The 19,291-nt window shown below is 34.3% G+C and overlaps 1 protein-coding gene across 7 annotated transcripts in view; it reads left to right on the top strand.

Annotated features, from left to right (window-relative positions):
• TRMT11 (tRNA methyltransferase 11 homolog) overlaps nucleotides 1-19,291 on the top strand; it is a 151,513-nt gene that overhangs the window by 7,315 nt on the left and 124,907 nt on the right. For 6 of the 7 annotated variants that reach the window (XR_004299987.1, XR_004299986.1, XM_032407927.1 and 3 more), the window contains 8 exons: nucleotides 532-605; nucleotides 3,964-4,045; nucleotides 4,134-4,226; nucleotides 4,463-4,597; nucleotides 5,571-5,727; nucleotides 14,687-14,767; nucleotides 17,437-17,601; nucleotides 19,173-19,245. Coding sequence is in view for 5 of the 7 variants with exons in the window: in XM_032407923.1 (XP_032263814.1) it covers nucleotides 532-605; nucleotides 3,964-4,045; nucleotides 4,134-4,226; nucleotides 4,463-4,597; nucleotides 5,571-5,727; nucleotides 14,687-14,767; nucleotides 17,437-17,601; nucleotides 19,173-19,245 (860 nt within the window). In the remaining 2 variants the exon portion in view is untranslated. The remainder of the gene's footprint in view (nucleotides 1-531; nucleotides 606-3,963; nucleotides 4,046-4,133; nucleotides 4,227-4,462; nucleotides 4,598-5,570; nucleotides 5,728-14,686; nucleotides 14,768-17,436; nucleotides 17,602-19,172; nucleotides 19,246-19,291) is intronic. The other variant, XM_032407926.1, reaches the window with a different exon arrangement.

The following is a 19,291-nucleotide window of genomic DNA, read 5'->3' as shown; positions in this document are numbered from 1 at the left end:
ATAAAATAATAAAAACTAATGATAATATAATATACCCTATTATTTTCCATCATAGTTATTTCAAAGAGTTCCTTTTCTACCCCTCAGGTGGCCACAACTACCTAAAAAAAGAGGGATCATTCAAAGAAATACATTACTTAGAAGTTAAAAATAAAATAGCTGTATTATCAGGAATGATCAATAATAAAAAATTCTGAGATTATACTTTGGGGTAAAATATGCATTAATTATTTTGGTCAAAATACATAAGGCAGTCAATACAAAATTAATCTTAAGATTAACCTTATATTTGCTGATATTTGCATTTATGGTCATTTATAAAAGTGTTCTGATGTTGTACTCTGTTATCCTAACAGGTTACCTATTAAAATTATTTTTTTTACTATTGGAGCAATTTTTATTTTGGTTAGAGTCAGATCAGGTATTCTTACATAAAAGTAACAAATAGGAATCTCTCCTTATTGACTTCTTGAATGGAAGCATATGAGGCCGTAAAACCAGTTACAAGTTGTATATTGTTATTTTTTTCAGTCTCCATTTTGGATTCTTAGCATTCCCTCTGAAGATATTGCCAGAAACTTAATGAAACGAACAGTGTGTGCCAAGTAAGAGAAACTTAGTGTTTTCCTGTAGATTATATACTGTACTTCTCATACTACTCTGTCCTTGTATATTGGCGGAGAATTAGAAGGGCTTAGTTGTTGTGGGGAGCTCACTTTAGCTTGCAGATGCATGAATTTGCCACTGGGTGGTGGTGGAGTTCTCTGCTGAAACTGAGGGTGAGGGAATCTTAGTGGTGAAATGCATAAACACTTCTTTTGGGGTAATTTTTTTAAACTTCTGTATTAAGCAGGATTATGGTATAAGAGGTAAATGCTGTTATTACATAGGATAAATGCCACATTTAATTATAACCAAAGTATTGAAAATCTAAAGATGTTTTTGTAGATGGCTTTAGTTGGATGAGCAGATACGTGTGAAATGACAAAAAGTGTGGACTGCCATGAAATAATGTTTTGCTGTTTTGTTAGAGAATGAAGTCCTGATTATCATATCTTGTGTGGATTACTATAATGATGCTGTTCATAGTTTATCCTACCTGTTTTCTAGATTTTATCATTGCTATCTTTTTTTCATTTCTTCCTTCTTTCCCTCCCTCCTTCCTTTTTAATCTTTTAAGTTGAAACTTGCTAATGGGTTTCACTATTCAGCAAAAATGACTATCAGACAGAAATATAACTGAAAAAAAAAGTCTTTTGAATAATCATTACTTTTGATTAGCGTATTAAAATTTATGGCTCTAAGAGTTGTTTGATTTCAGCAGATTAGGCTTATTAGGTTTAAAATAGCTATTTGAGGACCAAGAACTTGTACATTTCCTTCAAAGCTCGTATCTTTTCCTACATTTGCTTAATGGTATAATTAATAATTATGTAATGATTGTATAATATATAATTTCCTTGACTACTTTTTATTTTCTGTATATTTTGAATAGCTTAGGTTGGGTATACCATCAGTGATAGCTAAGTAAGGGTGGTATTACTGTAGAGGTCCTCTGCCTATAAATTTAATAGAAAGCAAAGGCGGAATTCATTTTCAAATGATAAAATTCACAGTCCTAATTGTAGCATTAATTGTTCTGGAAATAAAATAGACTATTATAAGCATGGATTGAAAAGTAACTTAAGGGGTGCCTGGGTGGCTCAGTCGTTAAGCGTCTGCCTTCGGCTCAGGTCATGATCCCAGTGTCCTGGGATCAAGTCCCACATCGGGCTCCCTGCTCGGCGGGAAGCCTGCTTCTCCCTCTCCCACTCCCCCTGCTTGTGTTCCTGCTCTAGCTATCTCTCTCTCTGACAAATAAATAAATAAAATCTTTAAAAAAAAAAAAAAAAAGAAAAGTAACTTAAAATTTTTTTTGTGGTAGACTAGGGATTGAAAGTTAATTTTGTTTTGTTGATTTATCTTTAAAATGGAATATCTTCAGCATACCACAAAAAGAGTGAAAAATATAATAAACCCCTACGTATCTACCTTGTTAGATCTCAACATTTTGAGATACTTGCCACAGTTGTCTTAAAAAAAAAAAAAAAGTGGTTTACAGAAACCATTGACTCCGTGCACCTTTCCCAATTCCATTCCCCTCCTTCCCTCAAAGGATAGTTTCTTAAAGGATTTTTGTCAGAAAAATTTCATTATTACTTCCATAATCATTAAAATATTTGAGATTATTGTTGATTTTATATTAATAAGTTGATATCCATGCTTATTTATATAGCACCTATGAGAAATGTGACAGCCTATATAAGCTTTATAATCTCTAAATTATGGATCATAATAGTTAAGTCATATATATGAAAACTTTACTCTGAAAATCTAAATCATAAAAGATATTATTATAAATGTTCCAATTATAGCTGAAGTTTTTGGTGTTGTATGCCTAATCTTTATTTTGACTATTTAAAATATAAATTTATTAATATATAAATTTCTGAAAAAGAGGATATGGAGTCATATTTTGTTGATTCTAGGTTATCATTACAAGCATTAGTTCCTATGTTATACTGTATAATAGTTTGTTAGGGATAATTATGATCCGTTAAACTGCCTTTCCCTGAATGGCCTGGGATTTCTCTTTTCTTTTTTCTTTTTTTTTAATTTTTGAGAAGCACTATATTATAGTGCATGTAGTCATGTGTGTAGTCTGGAGTCTGATGGATTGGAATCCTAGCTTCATTAATTACTATATGACCTGAAAGAGTCATTTTATCTCATTGTGCCTCAGTTTCCTCATTGGTTCAATTGGTGATGATACTGGAAGCTACCTCATAGGGCTCTTATGAGGAACAATTATGAATCCATATTAAATGGCTTAAAATAGTCCCTTGTACTTTGGTTATATAAAGTGTTAGCTTTTATTATTTTTGTTTTTTAAGGTTTTCCTTTTCCAGAGGTTGAGTTATATATGCTTTCCCTCAGCTTAAGCTTCCAGGAGTCTTCTCCCTTAGGTTTCATGAAGGCAGTGAGCTTTGTTCTGTTGTGTCTTAGTGCCTAGAATAATTTCTGGTATATAGTAATACGTAATAAATATTTGTTGAATAAATGAATTGATCAAGCTTATTATAATTTCTAAACATTAAGAAAAAAATCCTGAATACATGGAATTTGGGGACATCTATTTTGAATAATTGTGTTTGTTGCTTTTTACTCTTTGTATATTTGTATAGCTGAGGTCACCCCTTTAGTGATGGCTAAATAAGAGTAGGATTACTATAGAGGCCCTTTTTCAATAAATTCAGTAGAAAGGAAAGGAAGATTTTCAAAGGATAATATTCTCAATCCTAATGGCAGCATTAATTACATTTATAAAGTAGTTTGAATTTAGATGCACAAAACTATGCTACTATGTAGATTTGAGTTCCATTATAATGAATTCTTGTTTGTAATGAAATTTGCTTGTAATTGTTTAAATGTTCCTTGAAATTGGTGGAAGCTTGAGGATTTTTTTTATAGTAAGAATTTTCTTTTTTTATAGTGGTTAGAAAAGTAACTAACAGTTACTAAATGTTAGTAAGTAATAGCTAAATATTAATTGTAACATTTTTAGCTGGTCATTTTTGTTTTATGGAGAAGACACTGGAAAAATTGGATTTGCGGCAGCTTGTCACCCATATTGCTAAAATAAATGATGTTACTGCATCATTTGTATTCTAGTATAAAAATATAATAATGAAGACTTGGAAAAATCTTGACTTATGTTAAATTTCCTTCTGTGTAAAGTTAAACTTCTCTGTGTGATTTGGACTTATGTTTATTTTTAGGACACATTTCTCATTTATAGCTTAGAAAATATAGGCAATAATTGTGTAAGTGGAAGAAGAATAAAGAACTAGGGAAGTAATTGTTACATATTACTGCATGAACTGATTTCGTTACTGAGGTTAGTACTAATCATTTATTTTCTAGGTCCATATTTGAACTATGGGGTCATGGAAAATCTCCAGAGGAGCTGTATAATTCTCTTAGAAACTACCCTGTGGAGAAGATGGTGCGTAGTGAAATGTGTTTTTTATAGGTATATCTACAGATACTGTAGAATTATGAAGCTTAAAATAATTTATTTGCTTTTATTTTAGGTTCCATTTCTGCATTCAGATTCTACATATAAAATAAAGATTCACACATTTAATAAAACATTGACACAAGAAGAAAAAGTCAAACGAATAGATGTAAGTGAATTTAGCAAAAATGAAAAAAACCTATGAGAATAATGTGGTCTGCTGCTGTTGATATGTAATAATTCTCGATTCTGTTCAGTGTTTATTTGGTAGCACACTGTGTGCTAAGTAATTTTCATGTTTTGTCTTACTTAATGCTGATACCAAACTTACAAGATAGGTATTTTATAAGCACTGTTTTTCCTTTAAAATTCTAATGGGACATGAGAATCACTTTTATTTTTTAGGCACTTGAGTTTCTGCCATTTGAAGGGAAAGTGAATTTAAAGAAGCCACAGCATATATTCTCTGTTTTGGAGGATTATGGTTTGGACCCAAACTGCATCCCTGAGAATCCACATAATATTTATTTTGGTAGATGGGTAAGCAAGTGTTCTTTTTACCTATTTCAGATTGTTTCTTTAAAAGTTTAAGGTTAGGGCGCCTGGGTGGCTCAGTCGTTAAGTGTCTGCCTTCGGCTCAGGTCATGATCCCAGGGTCCTGGGATCGAGTCTCACATCGGGCTCCCTGCTCAGCGGGAAGTCTGCTTCTCCCTCTCCCACTCTCTCTGCTTGTGTTCCTGCTCTTGCTATCTCTGTCTGTCAAATAAATAAATAAATAAATCTTTAAAAAAAAAAAGTTTAATGTTAGACCTTTGTATAGGACTCTTTATATGTAGAATTCTTTGTATAGGACTCTTTATATGTAGAATTCTAAGACAACTGAAGACTCAGAATTACTGTATGAATTAAAATGAGTGAAAATATGTGGTTCTGTGTTTTGTTTTGTTTGTTTTTCCAGAGATTCCTGGGAAGTGCAAGAGGCTTGCTAGATAATAGGGCCTAGGTAGGAGGTGGTGTACCAGGAAAAAAATAACATAAGACTTGTCAGAAAGTCTGGATTGCTCTTTAAGCAGAGAAAAGGCAGAGTGCTGTGGTAGTTGAGGGATCTAATTTGTGGAGTTCTTGAATCTAAGCTCATATTCTGAAAAGAAATAAAATTATTGCAGAGCAGTCCTGCTCACTTCCCTAAGGGTAATGGAAGCTGGGCTTATGTTACAGATTATTGTTTTTAGGAGAAAAAAGAGGTGGGTAGAGTTTACTCATCACCAACTTCTGGAATTATTGCAATTTGAATTGAATTTGAAAGGTCACAATAAATTACAACACGCTAAAAAAAAATACAAGGTATTTGTCCATAATTACCTCAATCACATTTTTTTTTTTAAAGGAACAAGTTTAGAGCAATGGTAAGTGGAAAGATGTTTTTATCATCAAGATACTGTGGTTTTATTGTGAATGGTTATCTTCAATCTGTTTTATACAGTTAAACTAATTTGAAGAATCTCTGATCTAGATTGCAGATGGACAGAGAGAGCTTATTGAGTCATACAGTGTCAAAAAGAGACACTTTATTGGAAATACAAGCATGGATGCTGGTTTATCATTTATCATGGCCAACCATGGAAAAGTGAAAGAAAATGATATAGTCTTTGATCCATTTGTTGGAACAGGTATTTTTATTTAACTGTTAAACTAGTGCATAGGTGTTACTTGTTTATATTAGTCAAGGTCATAGTAATGTTTTTGCTAAAAGATTAGTAAATTTGTACAGAATAATCTTAATTATCATGAGATAGTGGCTAAGAGACGACCACATATTTGTGTAATAGCCCAGTATGCAACACTTGTGCCACTTCAAGAATGATACGGTTTGATTTTGTGGGCTTTTTCCCCAAGTAAACCACTAGGTGGAGGGGCATACCATACATTGCAATACTGTGTACTGTGGAAATGTTGTAAAGCTATACGGTTTATTTAAATAGGAAAACTTGGGTGGGAAAAAGGCTTGAGTGACAAGATAAAAAAAACATGTTCATCATTTAACATTGATAACCATATACTTACATGGAAAAAAATGGGTAATATGTCTGATCTTTGATTTGGTTTGTAGAGGTTTATAAGTTAAGTGTGAAGATAAGGAAAGTGACTTAATTATCATCGGGCTAGAACCTGGCTGCTGAGGCTGCAGTCTGTGTTTGTACACACTTGATTAGATGTCCTTGTAAGTAACTTTGTGTAGAAGTCCTAAAATTCCACGTTTACCTCCTCCGATTCCATGAAGACATTTTCCTGCTTTGCCCCATTTTTTGCTGGATCTTACTCATACCTAGGGAGCATATTTAGGTTTGTCTGGCTAAATTAATTGTGATTCAGATTGTGTTGGAACAAATTGTGTTTGTGGTTGGAGTTTCTCCCTGTAGCTGTCCTTACCCATCAGAAACTTGGGAAGCAGCGTTGCCACAATAACTAACACTGTTGAACTAAAAAGAAAAAAACTTCCTGAGGAGATTATGGCACAGAGAGAGGTTATGTGACTTGGCCAAGGTTATACAGTGTGTAAATTTCATGAGATTCAAACTCAAGCAGTCTAACTCCAGAGCTCCTGCTCTTAACTACTATGCTAGAGCTGTCTCTTTCTGCATTAGGATCTGTCGGCCAGCTGTTATACCATAAACTAACTTGAGGAATGTGACCACATGTGATTAGGAAGAAATAGTATCAAAGTCAAAAGATTTCTGACTGTTGGAATGATTTTCTGTGTTTGTTGTTGAATTAATCTGCTAGTGAGTTTCTCTTCTCCCACTCTACCAGTGTCTCCATATATCCCACACCCAATATTCGACCTATTTGTTTCTTTCCTATCCTCCTTATCCTTAGTGCCTCCTGCAACTTTTTAAACTTTTATTGGAAATAATGCCAAACTGATAGTTAAGATACAAGAATAAAAATAGAACAGAGAACACTTGCATGTACTTGACTCAGATTAAACTTGTTAACATTTGGCCTCATTTACTTTATCATTTGTTTTCTTTTTATGTTTATTTACATAATTTTGTTTTCTTTACCATTTGAAAGTAGGTTGCATCCATCCCGTCCCTTTACCTCTCAAATACTTCAATATATATATCTTAAGAATGAGGATATTCTCTTATATAACCACAGTATAGTTTTCAATGTTAGAAAATGTACTATTAATACAATACTTTAATGTTCATATGACATTTTTGTTAATTGACCCACTGATGTCCTTTATACCATCTTTTTTTCCTTTCCAGTCTAGCATCAAGTATTGTATTTTGTCATTGATGTTTCTTTGATTCATTTGATATGGAACAAGTCCCCAGTCTGTCTTTTCCTTTTATGAAATTTGCACTTTTGGAGAACACTGTCCCTCCTCTCTTTATTTTTTATTCAGAATGTACCTCATTTGGGTCATTTATTTCCGCATGATTAGATTCAGGTTGGACTACTACAACAGTGATTTTGTGTCCTCCTCAGGGCATCTGCATAATGGTTATCTGCCCCTCACTGGTAATACTCATTTTGATCAGCTGGTTAAGGTGGTGGGTGATTTTTCCATTGCATGATTGCTATTTTTTCCCCATTGCAGTTAATAGGCAGTCTGTGGGAAGACATGTTAAGACCCATGTAAATATCCTGTTCTGCATCTAAATTCCCCCTCAGCCCTGTCAAGTTCTCAGGTTTGGCATTCATTGATGATTCTTGCCTGAACCAGTCTTCACTTTGGTCACAAAGGGATGATTTTCCAATAATAGTACTCCCTCCACAATTACCACTTGACACTCATTCTATTATAACCAAGAGCCCTTTCTTCTCTCCTATGTATTTTTTATCAATATAAGCTTGTGAATTCCCCCTTTTTTCCCCTGAGTGGTCTATAATTCATTACTTAATAATTTGTTGCTCAAATTGTCCCACGTTTGCCAAGTGGAGCCCTTTTGCACTGGATCTGTCTTTGTGACCTGTTCCTGTCTTTTATTTTTGAGCACTTTCTTACTTTCTGGCTCATCTTTTACCTGCCCAAACCCTGGAATCAGTCATTTCTCCAAGGAACCATTGTTTCTTTTAGTGGGGAATCGTATTAGAGACCAAGATCTGGGTGCTAGGTATCTTTATTTCTCGACCCTTTCAGCAGATAAGCTAGGACATTTATGTGCATATGTCAATGTGCATATAAATGTGAATGCACGTACACATATCCCTATATATGTACTGTGTGCACGTGCATGTGGATATACACAGATATTGTAGAAATTGTGAATTTTCATATATACTACAAATTCTAGTCTATCCTGACAGATTTTGTTCTTGCTTATCCCCATTCCATTTTTACATGTGCCTTCTTCCACATTGAGAATCCTGTTTTCCTTAACCATCTACACATTTATTCTTTTGCTCATTCCTATAATACATTTAAAATAGTTTCAAAATTGCTTTGCACTTACCACCAAAAGAAAAGCAAAACAATACAAAAACCCTATTAAAAGGATATGTTTTAAGGCTATGTATTGAGTTCTCTACCCCACCTAAAGAGCAATAAAGTCAAATATGTCAAATATTGTGCTTTCTTCTTTTTCCCCCTCATTTAAAAATCAGTTCAGAGTTCATTTTTTTCAGTTTGCCCTCAGTTTTAGACTTTTACCTCCTTCCATCCTCGTTGATATATTTTTAAATATGTAGAAGATCAATTTGCTTCCAAAAGTCAACTGTACAAGAGGTATACTTAAACAAATATCACTCCTTTCCATATCGCTTCCATCCTCCTCCCCCATCCCTTGTCGATAACCAGCTTCTTTTTTAGTTAATTCTTCTTGTTTGTGTTTTTTTTGTAGTGATAGGCAGATATATGTACATTTTATTTCTACTTCTTTCTTACACCACTTTGCTTTTCTCACTTAATAGTTTTTCCTGAAAATCACTTTCTGTTAATTCATAGGTATTGTCTTCATTCTTTTTATAGTTGTAGTCCGTGGGTGTATATACTATAATTTATTCAAACAGTCTCCTATACTTGGACATGGATAGTGTCCAGTATTTTAGAGTTACAAATAATGCCTGCAATGAATAATCTTTTGTATATATACTTGCATAACATTGGAGATATGGCTCTAGGGTAAATTCTTAAAAGTAGAATTGCTGAAGAATGTAGGTATATTGTTAAACCTTGCTTCACCAGCAGAGTTTCTTGTCAAGGTTTTGAAATGTTGCCAGTCTGTTGGATGAAAACATTATCTCAGTGTAGTGTTATTTTGTATTTCTCTTATTATAAGTGAAGTCTAATAACCTTTTATATATGTATATTTAACATATAATGTATTATTTATTTCAGGGGTACAGGTCTGTGATTCATGAGTCTTATGTAATACCCAGTACTCATTACAACACATACTCTCCCCAGTGTCCATTACTCAGTTACCCCATCCTCCCACCCCCCTCCCCGCCAGCAACCCTCAGTTTGTTTCCTATGATTAAGAGTCTCTCATGGTTTAAGAGTCTCCCTCTCTGGTTTCATCTTGTTTCATTTTTTTCTTCTCTTCCCCTATGATCCTCTGCCTTGTTTCTTAAATTCCACATATCAGTGAGGTCATATGATAATTGTCTTTCTCTGATTGACTTATTTCGTTTAGCATAATACCCTCTAGTTCCATCCACATCGTTGCAACCTTTTATATTTTAAGGGCCATTTTAATAATTTTTTTGGAAATATTTTTCATGTCTTTTGCCCATTTTTATGTAGACATTTCTTTATTTTTGGAAGTACTTTGTAAGGGAATTAGCTCTCCCTCTCTTTTCCTTTTTTTTTTTAATGTATGTGAAGATGTGTACATATGTATATTACATGTGTGCATATCTGTGTATATATGTATATATACACACAAAAAAACAAATATTTCCTCCCAGTTTCCCATTTAGTTTTTGACTTTGCAAGCAGTTGCTTTTTGCCATGCAAAAGTTTTCCCTACATCTAAGTTATAGAGGTATCTAGCTATGTTATTCTTCTAGTACGTTTATAGTTTTAGTTTTGTTTCCTTTTGATCTCGGTCTGTTTGGAGTTTTTTTTTTTTTTAATTATTATTATTTTTTATTATGCTCAATTAGCCAGCATATAGTACATCATTAGTTTTTGATGTAGTGTTCCAACGATTCATCAGTTGCGTATAATACCCAGTGCTCATCACCACACATGCCCTCCTTAATACCCATCACCCAGTTACCCCATCCCCCTACCCCCCTCCCTTCTGTAACCCTCAGTTTGGTTCCTGGAGTCCAGAGTCTCTCATGGTTTGTCTCCCTCTCTGATTTCTTATATGCTGTGAGGAATGGATCTATAATTTCTCTTTTCTCCAAATGCTGAACCTTTTATTAATCCTTAATTTGTTCTTGGACTTTAAAATTTTTTTCTGTGAAGTGAGAATTCTTTGATATACATACAGGTACGTAATCTTAATATGTACACATACATATAGACAAGACTATAAAGTCTAAAAATAGAGTTCCTAGCATAGGTGAAATTTCTTTCCCTTGATGTATATGAGGTTGGTTGTATTATGAAATGCTAACTGCCACAGCAATCAAAATATTGATAACCTTCAGTGTGAGTAAGGGGCAAGGAGGCTTGCCCCTAATTTGCTTTAGAGCAGTTCCTTAGAGTGGGTAGTAGATCATGGTCTTGTGACTGTTTACGTAGGACAATTAATTGAAAATTGCTAAGAAGAAGATCTTTGCAAAGATGCTGCTAAAATATATTTTTATAATTTGTAGTTTAAGCATAGCTTTAGAACTTTAGTTTTTGGTGCTTTTGTTTTGAGATTGGTGATATAATTGTGAATAGACACGATTTTAATGTATAGTTTGTCCTTGGGCCTTTTGTCTCACTGATGGGTAGTACCTTCTGAAGGATTGGGGAAATACTAACCTTGTGCCCTCCTCCATGGCCATAGTTTTTCACAAATATTTTTGATAGTATTTTTTCCTTGTTTCCTTTTCTAATATTTAAAAACAAAGTCAAGTATATCCAATCCTTTTACATTTTAAAGGCACAAAATTGAAGTATATTAGTTTCCCAAGTGTTTTATCCACTGACTTCTCATGACCTGTGTTTTTCTCAAGGTTATAGGATAGAGTAGAAAGCTTCTGGGAAGCTGAAAGGAGAGATGTAATCTTTTCCTGCCTAAATGCCTTTCCTTTTTCTTTAGACAGTCTGCTATTGTTGTCTAGAATGACATTATGAGCTGTAGAAACATAACTTTCCTTTCCATTTTAGTGAATACATTGGTTTTCATTTTAATAAGATTTTTTAAAAAGTTGCTTATCTCCATTTTTTTTTCTGAGGGAGAAGTTACCTATCATTGGGCCAGCTCTAAGTAGTTAGGAAGTCCTAGTGTTCTAATATGAGCATGGCTAAAGGATTGATGAACATCATATGTTGAATACCTATAATGGTACAGGCCTGCCTATGATATACAAGAGTTGTGAATGGTGTGCAACTCTTATTGAATGTGCAGCTTTACTTAATTTAATAACAAATTTTACTTTTGTTTATCTAATTGGTAAGCTAAGTGTATATTTATTTCAGTTGGTGCTGACCCCAAAGGAGAGAAAATGGTATAGAGAAAAGAGCAAATAGAGTGAGTTTTAAATCCTTAATCTATTAGTTATTATGTCACTTTGGGCAACATTCTCAACTTGTCTGGGCCTCAGTTCCATCATTGATAAAATGGTAATAGTAATATATTGTGAGGATTAAGTGAGATAATATATGTATATGAAATTCTTAGGAAGTTGCCTGACACATGGTAGACATTCTGTAGACTGTAATGAATATCATTATTATTTTGTTAGGAACTTAGATGCCTTTTTGGTGAAAGATGTTAGATATAGCCAATATTGAATGGTGATGATGAACAATTTGGCAATGAACTCATTTTCTAGTCCCTTCTTTGGCTGATTTCCAAGATACTCATAATTTGCAACTGTTGGCAAATTGTGACATCAGGCAAGGAAATCGAGGGTTAAAATTGTAAACATCTAATTCTTTGTTTATAATGAAAATAATGGGTACAAGTAGACACACAGCCAGTTGCTGTAGGTAGCTGTGATATGATTTTATGACAGAGGTCCATAGATATTCCTTTTCTTCTTCCCCTCTCTAAAGTGAGTCAGCTATTTTAGTAATTGAGAATATATCCAGGAGACCATTATACACTCCTTGGCTGATTCTACCTTTAGATGAGCCATAGTGTAAGGAAAAGAGTGCAGCTCCTTTTGAATTTTACCATTGCAGAATGATAGACAAAGGTGCCAGGTGTTGAGAAACTGACTGTACTGGTCCTGGGAGGAGACTGTGGGGGAGGAAAAGAGACAATTAGGAGAGAGATAATTGATCTCTGTAGGTCTGTGGAATAGTCTCTGCTTCCTTCCCATTTTTGTCCACAACTCTTTGTAGTCTCCTTTTCCTGAGTTTCATAGTTTATCTGGTAAAATTTCTATTACAGTATCCTTTTGCTCAGGCCGCTAGTGTAACTTACCTAAGCTCATTTGGAAAAAGGATAAAGTAGATACAGTAGTATTCCATTTTTCCTCCTTTTCTCCTCTCCTTTCAGCAAAACCAAAGCCCACTCTCTCATTTCTACACTTCTGTAAGGCTTTTCACTTAAATCTCTAATGATGAAAATCACAAATTAGTTTCTATATTGTAAATAAATTCCACTTATTGTGTCCTTTTGCCTATAAGATATTGCCCTAACCTTAAAGTGGTTACTATTTAAGTAAGGAGAAATTAGAACACTGAGTTTGTGGTATTTGTACACTTGATAGCATAAGAAATTGGGTGAGTCACATTACCTGCCCCTTACCGCTTCACCCCTCCTTTATCACCTCTTCTTCCACCAGATTCAGGGAAACTCCAACTGAGGTATAACTAAATGCAAAAAATGCTTCAATTTAATTGAGAAAACAACTAGATGATTAACAGCGATTACCCAGTGATCAGTTCAGAAAAGCTAATTTATAATGACTTTATTTAGAACTTTGAAAGCTTAAAGGGGACAAAGTTAACTAACAGATGTAGTCTAACAGATTATTCATCTCCTTTCAGCAGTGTACTCTAAATTGGGTCTTCTCAAAACTCATTCTAACCAAATGGATAAGGTTCTGTTTAAGGAAGCACAGGAAAGCTTTTCTGTTCCCCTTGACAACTAGTTCTTCTAGGTGAGTATCTGCCTTAATTGGCAGAATTGTAGTAATTCCTCGTAATTTGGGTGAAGTGATTTTGTGAGTATTCCAAGTCATCACAATACAGTATCTTTCTTAAATATGGATGGTTCCATTTATAGAACAAGACTAATAGGGTCTTACTTAGCTTCCCTCTCACACAAATGCTTCTTAAAGTTAGTATGAAGGAACTTAGGTTTTGGTTTCTGCTGTACTTTTTTTAGTCCTCCATTCTCTTCTTCATGGACTCCAGTAGTAATAGTCAGTTACAGTATTTTTCACAAACAAAGTCTATTTATTTAAGTGCATGTTCCCAGACTGTGTTTTAAATGGCTATGGAAGGAATACTATTAATTTATAGCTCTTGGCCCTCTGGAGGCACTACCCATCTTAATTTTAGAGATTACCTTTGAGAAGGATATAAGGGAAAATATATAGTTATTTTCCCTTGTCTGAGTCTGTGCATAGTTTGAGAATAAATTTCTGATGTCAGTTTGACTGACAGACCTTTCTATGGTATAGCTATTAGGACTAAGAGCATTTTAATTTGGATGAATAAAAAAAGTAAAGTTCAATGGAAAGCACAATTATTAAAATAACTTTGTGATTTTTTCCTTAAACAATTTAAAAATATTATTACCTTTTATTTTAAAGGGTTTTATTAAATTTTAAATATTTATTAGGACTTTTCTTTGTATGTGAGCTGGGCACAGCTACCAAGTTACTTCGTCCAGTCAGACTGTATTGGGACTTTTGTTCTTACTTCGATCATAGCACTAAGTAAACAGAAAAGTCATTGTATTATTTTTGTGTATGCTTGATAATAGTTATTCAGAAATTCATATTTACAGTTTAAAATAAGAGGTAACTGCTTCACTGGTTACAGGAATAACTATTTCTTGTCCTAATATTTTAATTTTTGTAGGGATTAATGTCTTACATATTAATTATGTCCTCTTAAGTTATTTGAAACTCAGGCTTCCATGGGAATTGAGCCCAGTTGTCAGAATTTATTTATTGCTAACTCTTTTATATAGTAGCTTTATATGCTCATTTGTAAGTAAGGAGCAAGATGCTTTGTATAGACCTCTCAAAATCAGATGAAAATGTCTAAATATACATTATTTTGATTAAAAAAAAGTTATTTTCCTAAGTAGTATGTTTAAAGTTGTGATGCTAGTACATACATTAATTCCTTACATTGTGACCAATGTAGTGAGCACAGCTTAGGGGTTTAATTCTGAGGCCTGCAAAATATGGTCAGGACCAGTGTTACTACTCTCTGGTACTCTGCCTACAGCTAGTTTATAAGACTTTGGATCAGATTAAATAGGGGAAGAAACAAGAGTCTGGGACTTTCTGGTTAACAGACCATAACTGTGTGATTTTTTTCAGGTGGCCTTCTGATAGCATCTGCTCATTTTGGTGCATATGTATATGGGACAGACATAGACTACAATACAGTTCATGGCTTGGGTGAGTAGAGGTTCTAGACTGTTACAGTCTTTGTTCTTGTACCAAGTGTGCCTTCAAAATAATTAAATGGGTTTATATGGCATTATGCATCTTTCTTTAGTGTTAAGATACAAAGTTGTGATAAAATGTAGTTTTATTTATTCTTACAAACAATAAGATTCATCGGATATCTGCTTTTTACAAAGTGATTCAGTATGTGCACAGTGATCTCCTGGGGGAACACAAAGATGAAAAAGAAAAAGCTCTCCCCACAGTCTTAGTAAGAGAGATTTTTAAAAAGTTGGCACACTCCAAGGTTGTGAACTTTAGGCTTGGGAAGGAAGTAGGAGAGGGACTAGCCATCTTCTAATAAGCATGTCCATGTTAATAACACATATACGGTTTCTATTTAAAGATTATCACCATTTTTTATTCATAATCATATGTTGCATGAATACTGGATTTTTAGTCCTTGAGTACCATATTGTTTTTAATTACATAACCAACCAAAATATCTTTGAAGCAGTTAAAGTGACAGTAACTTAGAAGATTCTGCATTAGACTCAGGTTAACTCAAGACAAACATTTGCTTGCTTTGGAGGCAATTTTGGAAACTATTTTAAAATCTAGACACTTTGCTAATGATACATGATTGGATGGAATTGAATCAAACCGAAGAAAGTATTTACATATACCTGAATGGTACTAAAAATGTCAAGTTTCATTGATGATTTTGAAATTCTATTTATGGTGGTATTCCATTATTGTAACTAGAATCAGCCCTTTGAACACCCTTCTTCTTTTTACCACTCAGTTTTTCTCAAGTTATTGTATTGGTGAGAATTTATTATACCTTTTTTTTTTTTCCTGAAACAATCTGACATACTGTGGTTGATGACTTCTCTTTTTTCCTACCTTGACTCTAAGGAATTTAGTAATATTTATCATAAGGAGAATTGGTTATATTTTATCAAGTTCACCTAAATGGGCTAAGCAGAAAAAGATGTTCTTGGGAATATGTTAGAGCAAAGTGCTAAGAAGAATTATTCCAGTTTGCTTTTAGTAGAAGCAGTATGTTTGCTTTAAGGAGATTGTCCTATATAATTTATTAGAATTCTTATTTATGAAAGTTATGTTATAACCTTTCAGTCTACTTGGGTAAAATTCTGATTGAGGTAGAATTTTCTCAGAGCTTTTCCAAGGTGCTGTTAAATATGCCCTCTGTTTCATATGCTTGTAATTTCTTTCTATACTCTCAAATATTCTCAAAAGTCTCCTGTTTTAAAAATACAAAACCTTTCCTATCAATCCTGTAGGGACCCTCTAACTGCCACTTTGTTTTCCTTTCCTTTTGCCAAAGTGCGTCTTGCAAACTAATATTGCTGTCTGTTCTTCATCTCTCACTGTCTTCTGTCCATTATCTTCTAGCTTCCATGCCTGCTGAAAACTCTTACTAGGGCCACAAATCTATAGCATTTGGCAGTGTTGACCTTCATAAAGCCTCCCTTGGTTTCCTGGACCATGGCCTCATTGGTACTTTTACTTTCTTGGCTTTCCATCTCCATCTTCTTAAGGCCCTGTGGATTTCTTTGACCTGTGCTAACATGTTGCTTTTTTCCAGGCATCTCTCTTTGACCACTTCTCTCACAATGCATGTTATGCAGAGTCATGTCATTCTTCTTCTTTTGATTTTTTAAGTTTCGTTTTTATTGTGAAGTAGATCAAGATACAGAAGAGTATATAAAAATAGAATAATTATAGAAAAAAACATGTAACTACCACCTAGGTTAATAAAAAATGTCATTCATTCTTATGGATTTAACTTAAGTGCATATCTGATATCTCCTCAGTACATATATTCTGGCCTCTACCCACTGAATGGCTCTTTCTGAATGTTCTATAGGTAGCTGACAAGCATGATCTCAAATCTCATTTTTTCCCCTAAGCTTGTTTTTCCTCTTGGTTTCTCTGATTTTTTTTTTTTTTTTTTTTTGAGAGAAGGCGGGTAGGGGCAGAGGGAGAGAGAGAATTTAAGCAGGCTCCATGCTAAGTGTGGAGCTCAGTGGTGGGCTCGATCTCACATCCCTGAGATCATGACCTGAGCTGAAATCAAGAGTTGGATGCTTGACCAACTGAGCCACCCAGGCACCCTGGTTTCTCTGATCTTAATCAACGGTCTCCTAAACCAGAACTTTTGAACTTCTTCCTTCAGCTCCCACTTTAACTTTTCATCTGTAATGTCTCCATTTGGCCTCCTCTCTCCATGGTCATAGCACTCCTTCATTTCCCAAGTTAGCTCTCTTCATTTCTGTTTCATTTATTTGATTCATCCCAATTTTATATGGGGCTATTTGCTCTTGGAGGAAAGGGGCCATGTTCTATACAGCTTTGTATCTTACTTGTATATGCTTTCAATTCGGTACGTGTTGAATGAGTGTTTAAGGCAGTTTTACTTGAAAGGTGACAGAACAAGATCAGTTAGACAGTACATTTTACTGTTCAAAATATATTTTGTAGTAAGTTGAAATAAAAATAACTATGTAAATAAAGTAATGATTTTAAATGAAATCAAGTTTTATTTGAGTGAATGTAGGTTTAGATGAGTTAAACATTATTTTAGCTAAACAATAAGAAATAAGAATGCTCTATTTGATTTAGTAGTTTCTGTATTCCTTTTTCTTTCCCTTCAGGAAAGGCTAGTAGGAAAAACCAGAAATGGAGAGGACCAGATGAAAACATTAGGGCAAATCTTCGTCAATATGGTTTAGAGAAGTATTACCTTGATGTCCTGGTTTCAGATGCATCTAAACCTTCCTGGAGGAAGGGCACATATTTTGATGCAATCATCACTGATCGTAAGTTTATTTTTATACAAAAGTAAGAGTAGGATTAGTTTCCTAAAGTCATTTACATTTAAAGTAGAAAATCTATCAACACAGAAAAATGCCAGCTTGTTTTAGTATTCTCCCCCTGCCCCCAGACTTCTTCACATAGTGAGAAGGAAAAAATTGTGAATATAAGGCAGGACACCAATTTAACTAAGTAGTTAAGAGTTTGCTGTTTTGGTTTTTTAAATTATATAGGTTAATCTGTCTTTCCTTTTTCTCTTCAGTTTATTTTTTGGAGCATATATTTGTTTTAAATTTTTTACTATAATTGGCTATTAGTATACCAACTGGAGCCAAAATGTCATTTGCAATTAGTGTCAGATGTCAAAGAAGAGAGTTTTTATTTTTTTACAGATTTATTTATTTGAGAAAGCATGTGCCCGCCCCCTCTTCCCCCCACCATGAGTGGGGGGAGGGGCAGACGGAGAGAATCTTCAAGCAGACTACCCACTGAGCATGGAGCCCAACATGGGGCTCAGTCCCACAACCATGATACCATGACCTGAGCTGAAACCAAGAGTCGGACGCTCAACTGACTGAGCCACCCAGGTGCCCCAAAGAAGAGAGTTTTAGATATCACATAATTCTCCATGTGTAAGCTTTGGTGTTTTGTTTTGTTTTTTTGTAGCACATGTTTTCACTGACATTCCCTTTCTAGAGTTACAAGAAATTTGGGATTTTTTGAGCCAATAGGCTTGTGAACCCACTGGGCTTCAGGAATGTGAATGAGAACTTGTTTTCCTGTGCCCCATGAGTTCTGGGCTTTGCAGGCATCCTATCTAAGAATAGTTTGGCCTTTTCTACCATATTTTGCAGTAAGTCTGTAAATAGTGGCAAGTGTATCTCAACCGTTCCATCTTAGCTCACTTCAGTTCTTTGGTAACTCAGGTGGTTTCAGACCTAACAAAAGAAAAATTATCAAGGCATTACACTGTCAGTTTGAATCTACTTTATAAAAATTGGGTGACTTTCTATTAACAATCCAATTTAATGTTTGTTCTCATTCTGTATATATATTTATATAAAGTATTTTTTTTTAATCCATTGAGAGTGAGTTGGATACACTATGGCCTTTTACCCCTATACTTCAGTGTGTAAAATGGGGATAGTCTCTTAGGTAGCCAGAGTACAGTTAACATTTTCAATAAGTCAATGCAATAGTTTAATTTTATTTTGTCATCCACTTTTGTCAGTCACCCAGTAATATCCCTTTATTTCTTTGTTTTTCCCTCTGGGACAGTATCCAATCTGGTGTCAGGTATTACATTTGGTAATATCTCTTTTAGTTTGTCACACTGTCACAGCCTTTCTCTGTCTTTTTATGACATTGGCATTTTTCAAGAACATGGTGGCCTGTTGTCCCTCCCAATGTTTTAAATAGAATGTTCCTTGTGTTATGCATTCTCGGCTGGAATATTGCACAGGTGGCGATGTGTTCCTCTCCGAGTGTCCCATCTGGAGGCCCATGATACCCATCTACACCTAACTGGTGATGAGGTGACTTTTGACTATCCACATTATTTGTGTTTTCTGTCTAGCTCCATATGGTATCAGAGAATCTACAAGAAGAACAGGTTCTCAGAAGGAAATACCAAAGGGAATGGAAAAATGGTAAGTGAAAGTTAAATATGATATGTTACTATTTTGAGAAGAAGCA

This window comes from Phoca vitulina, unplaced genomic scaffold, assembly GCF_004348235.1.
Source record: "Phoca vitulina isolate PV1807 unplaced genomic scaffold, GSC_HSeal_1.0 scaffold9, whole genome shotgun sequence".
Lineage (NCBI taxonomy): Eukaryota > Metazoa > Chordata > Mammalia > Carnivora > Phocidae > Phoca > Phoca vitulina.
This window is presented reverse-complemented; position numbering and strand designations above follow the sequence as displayed.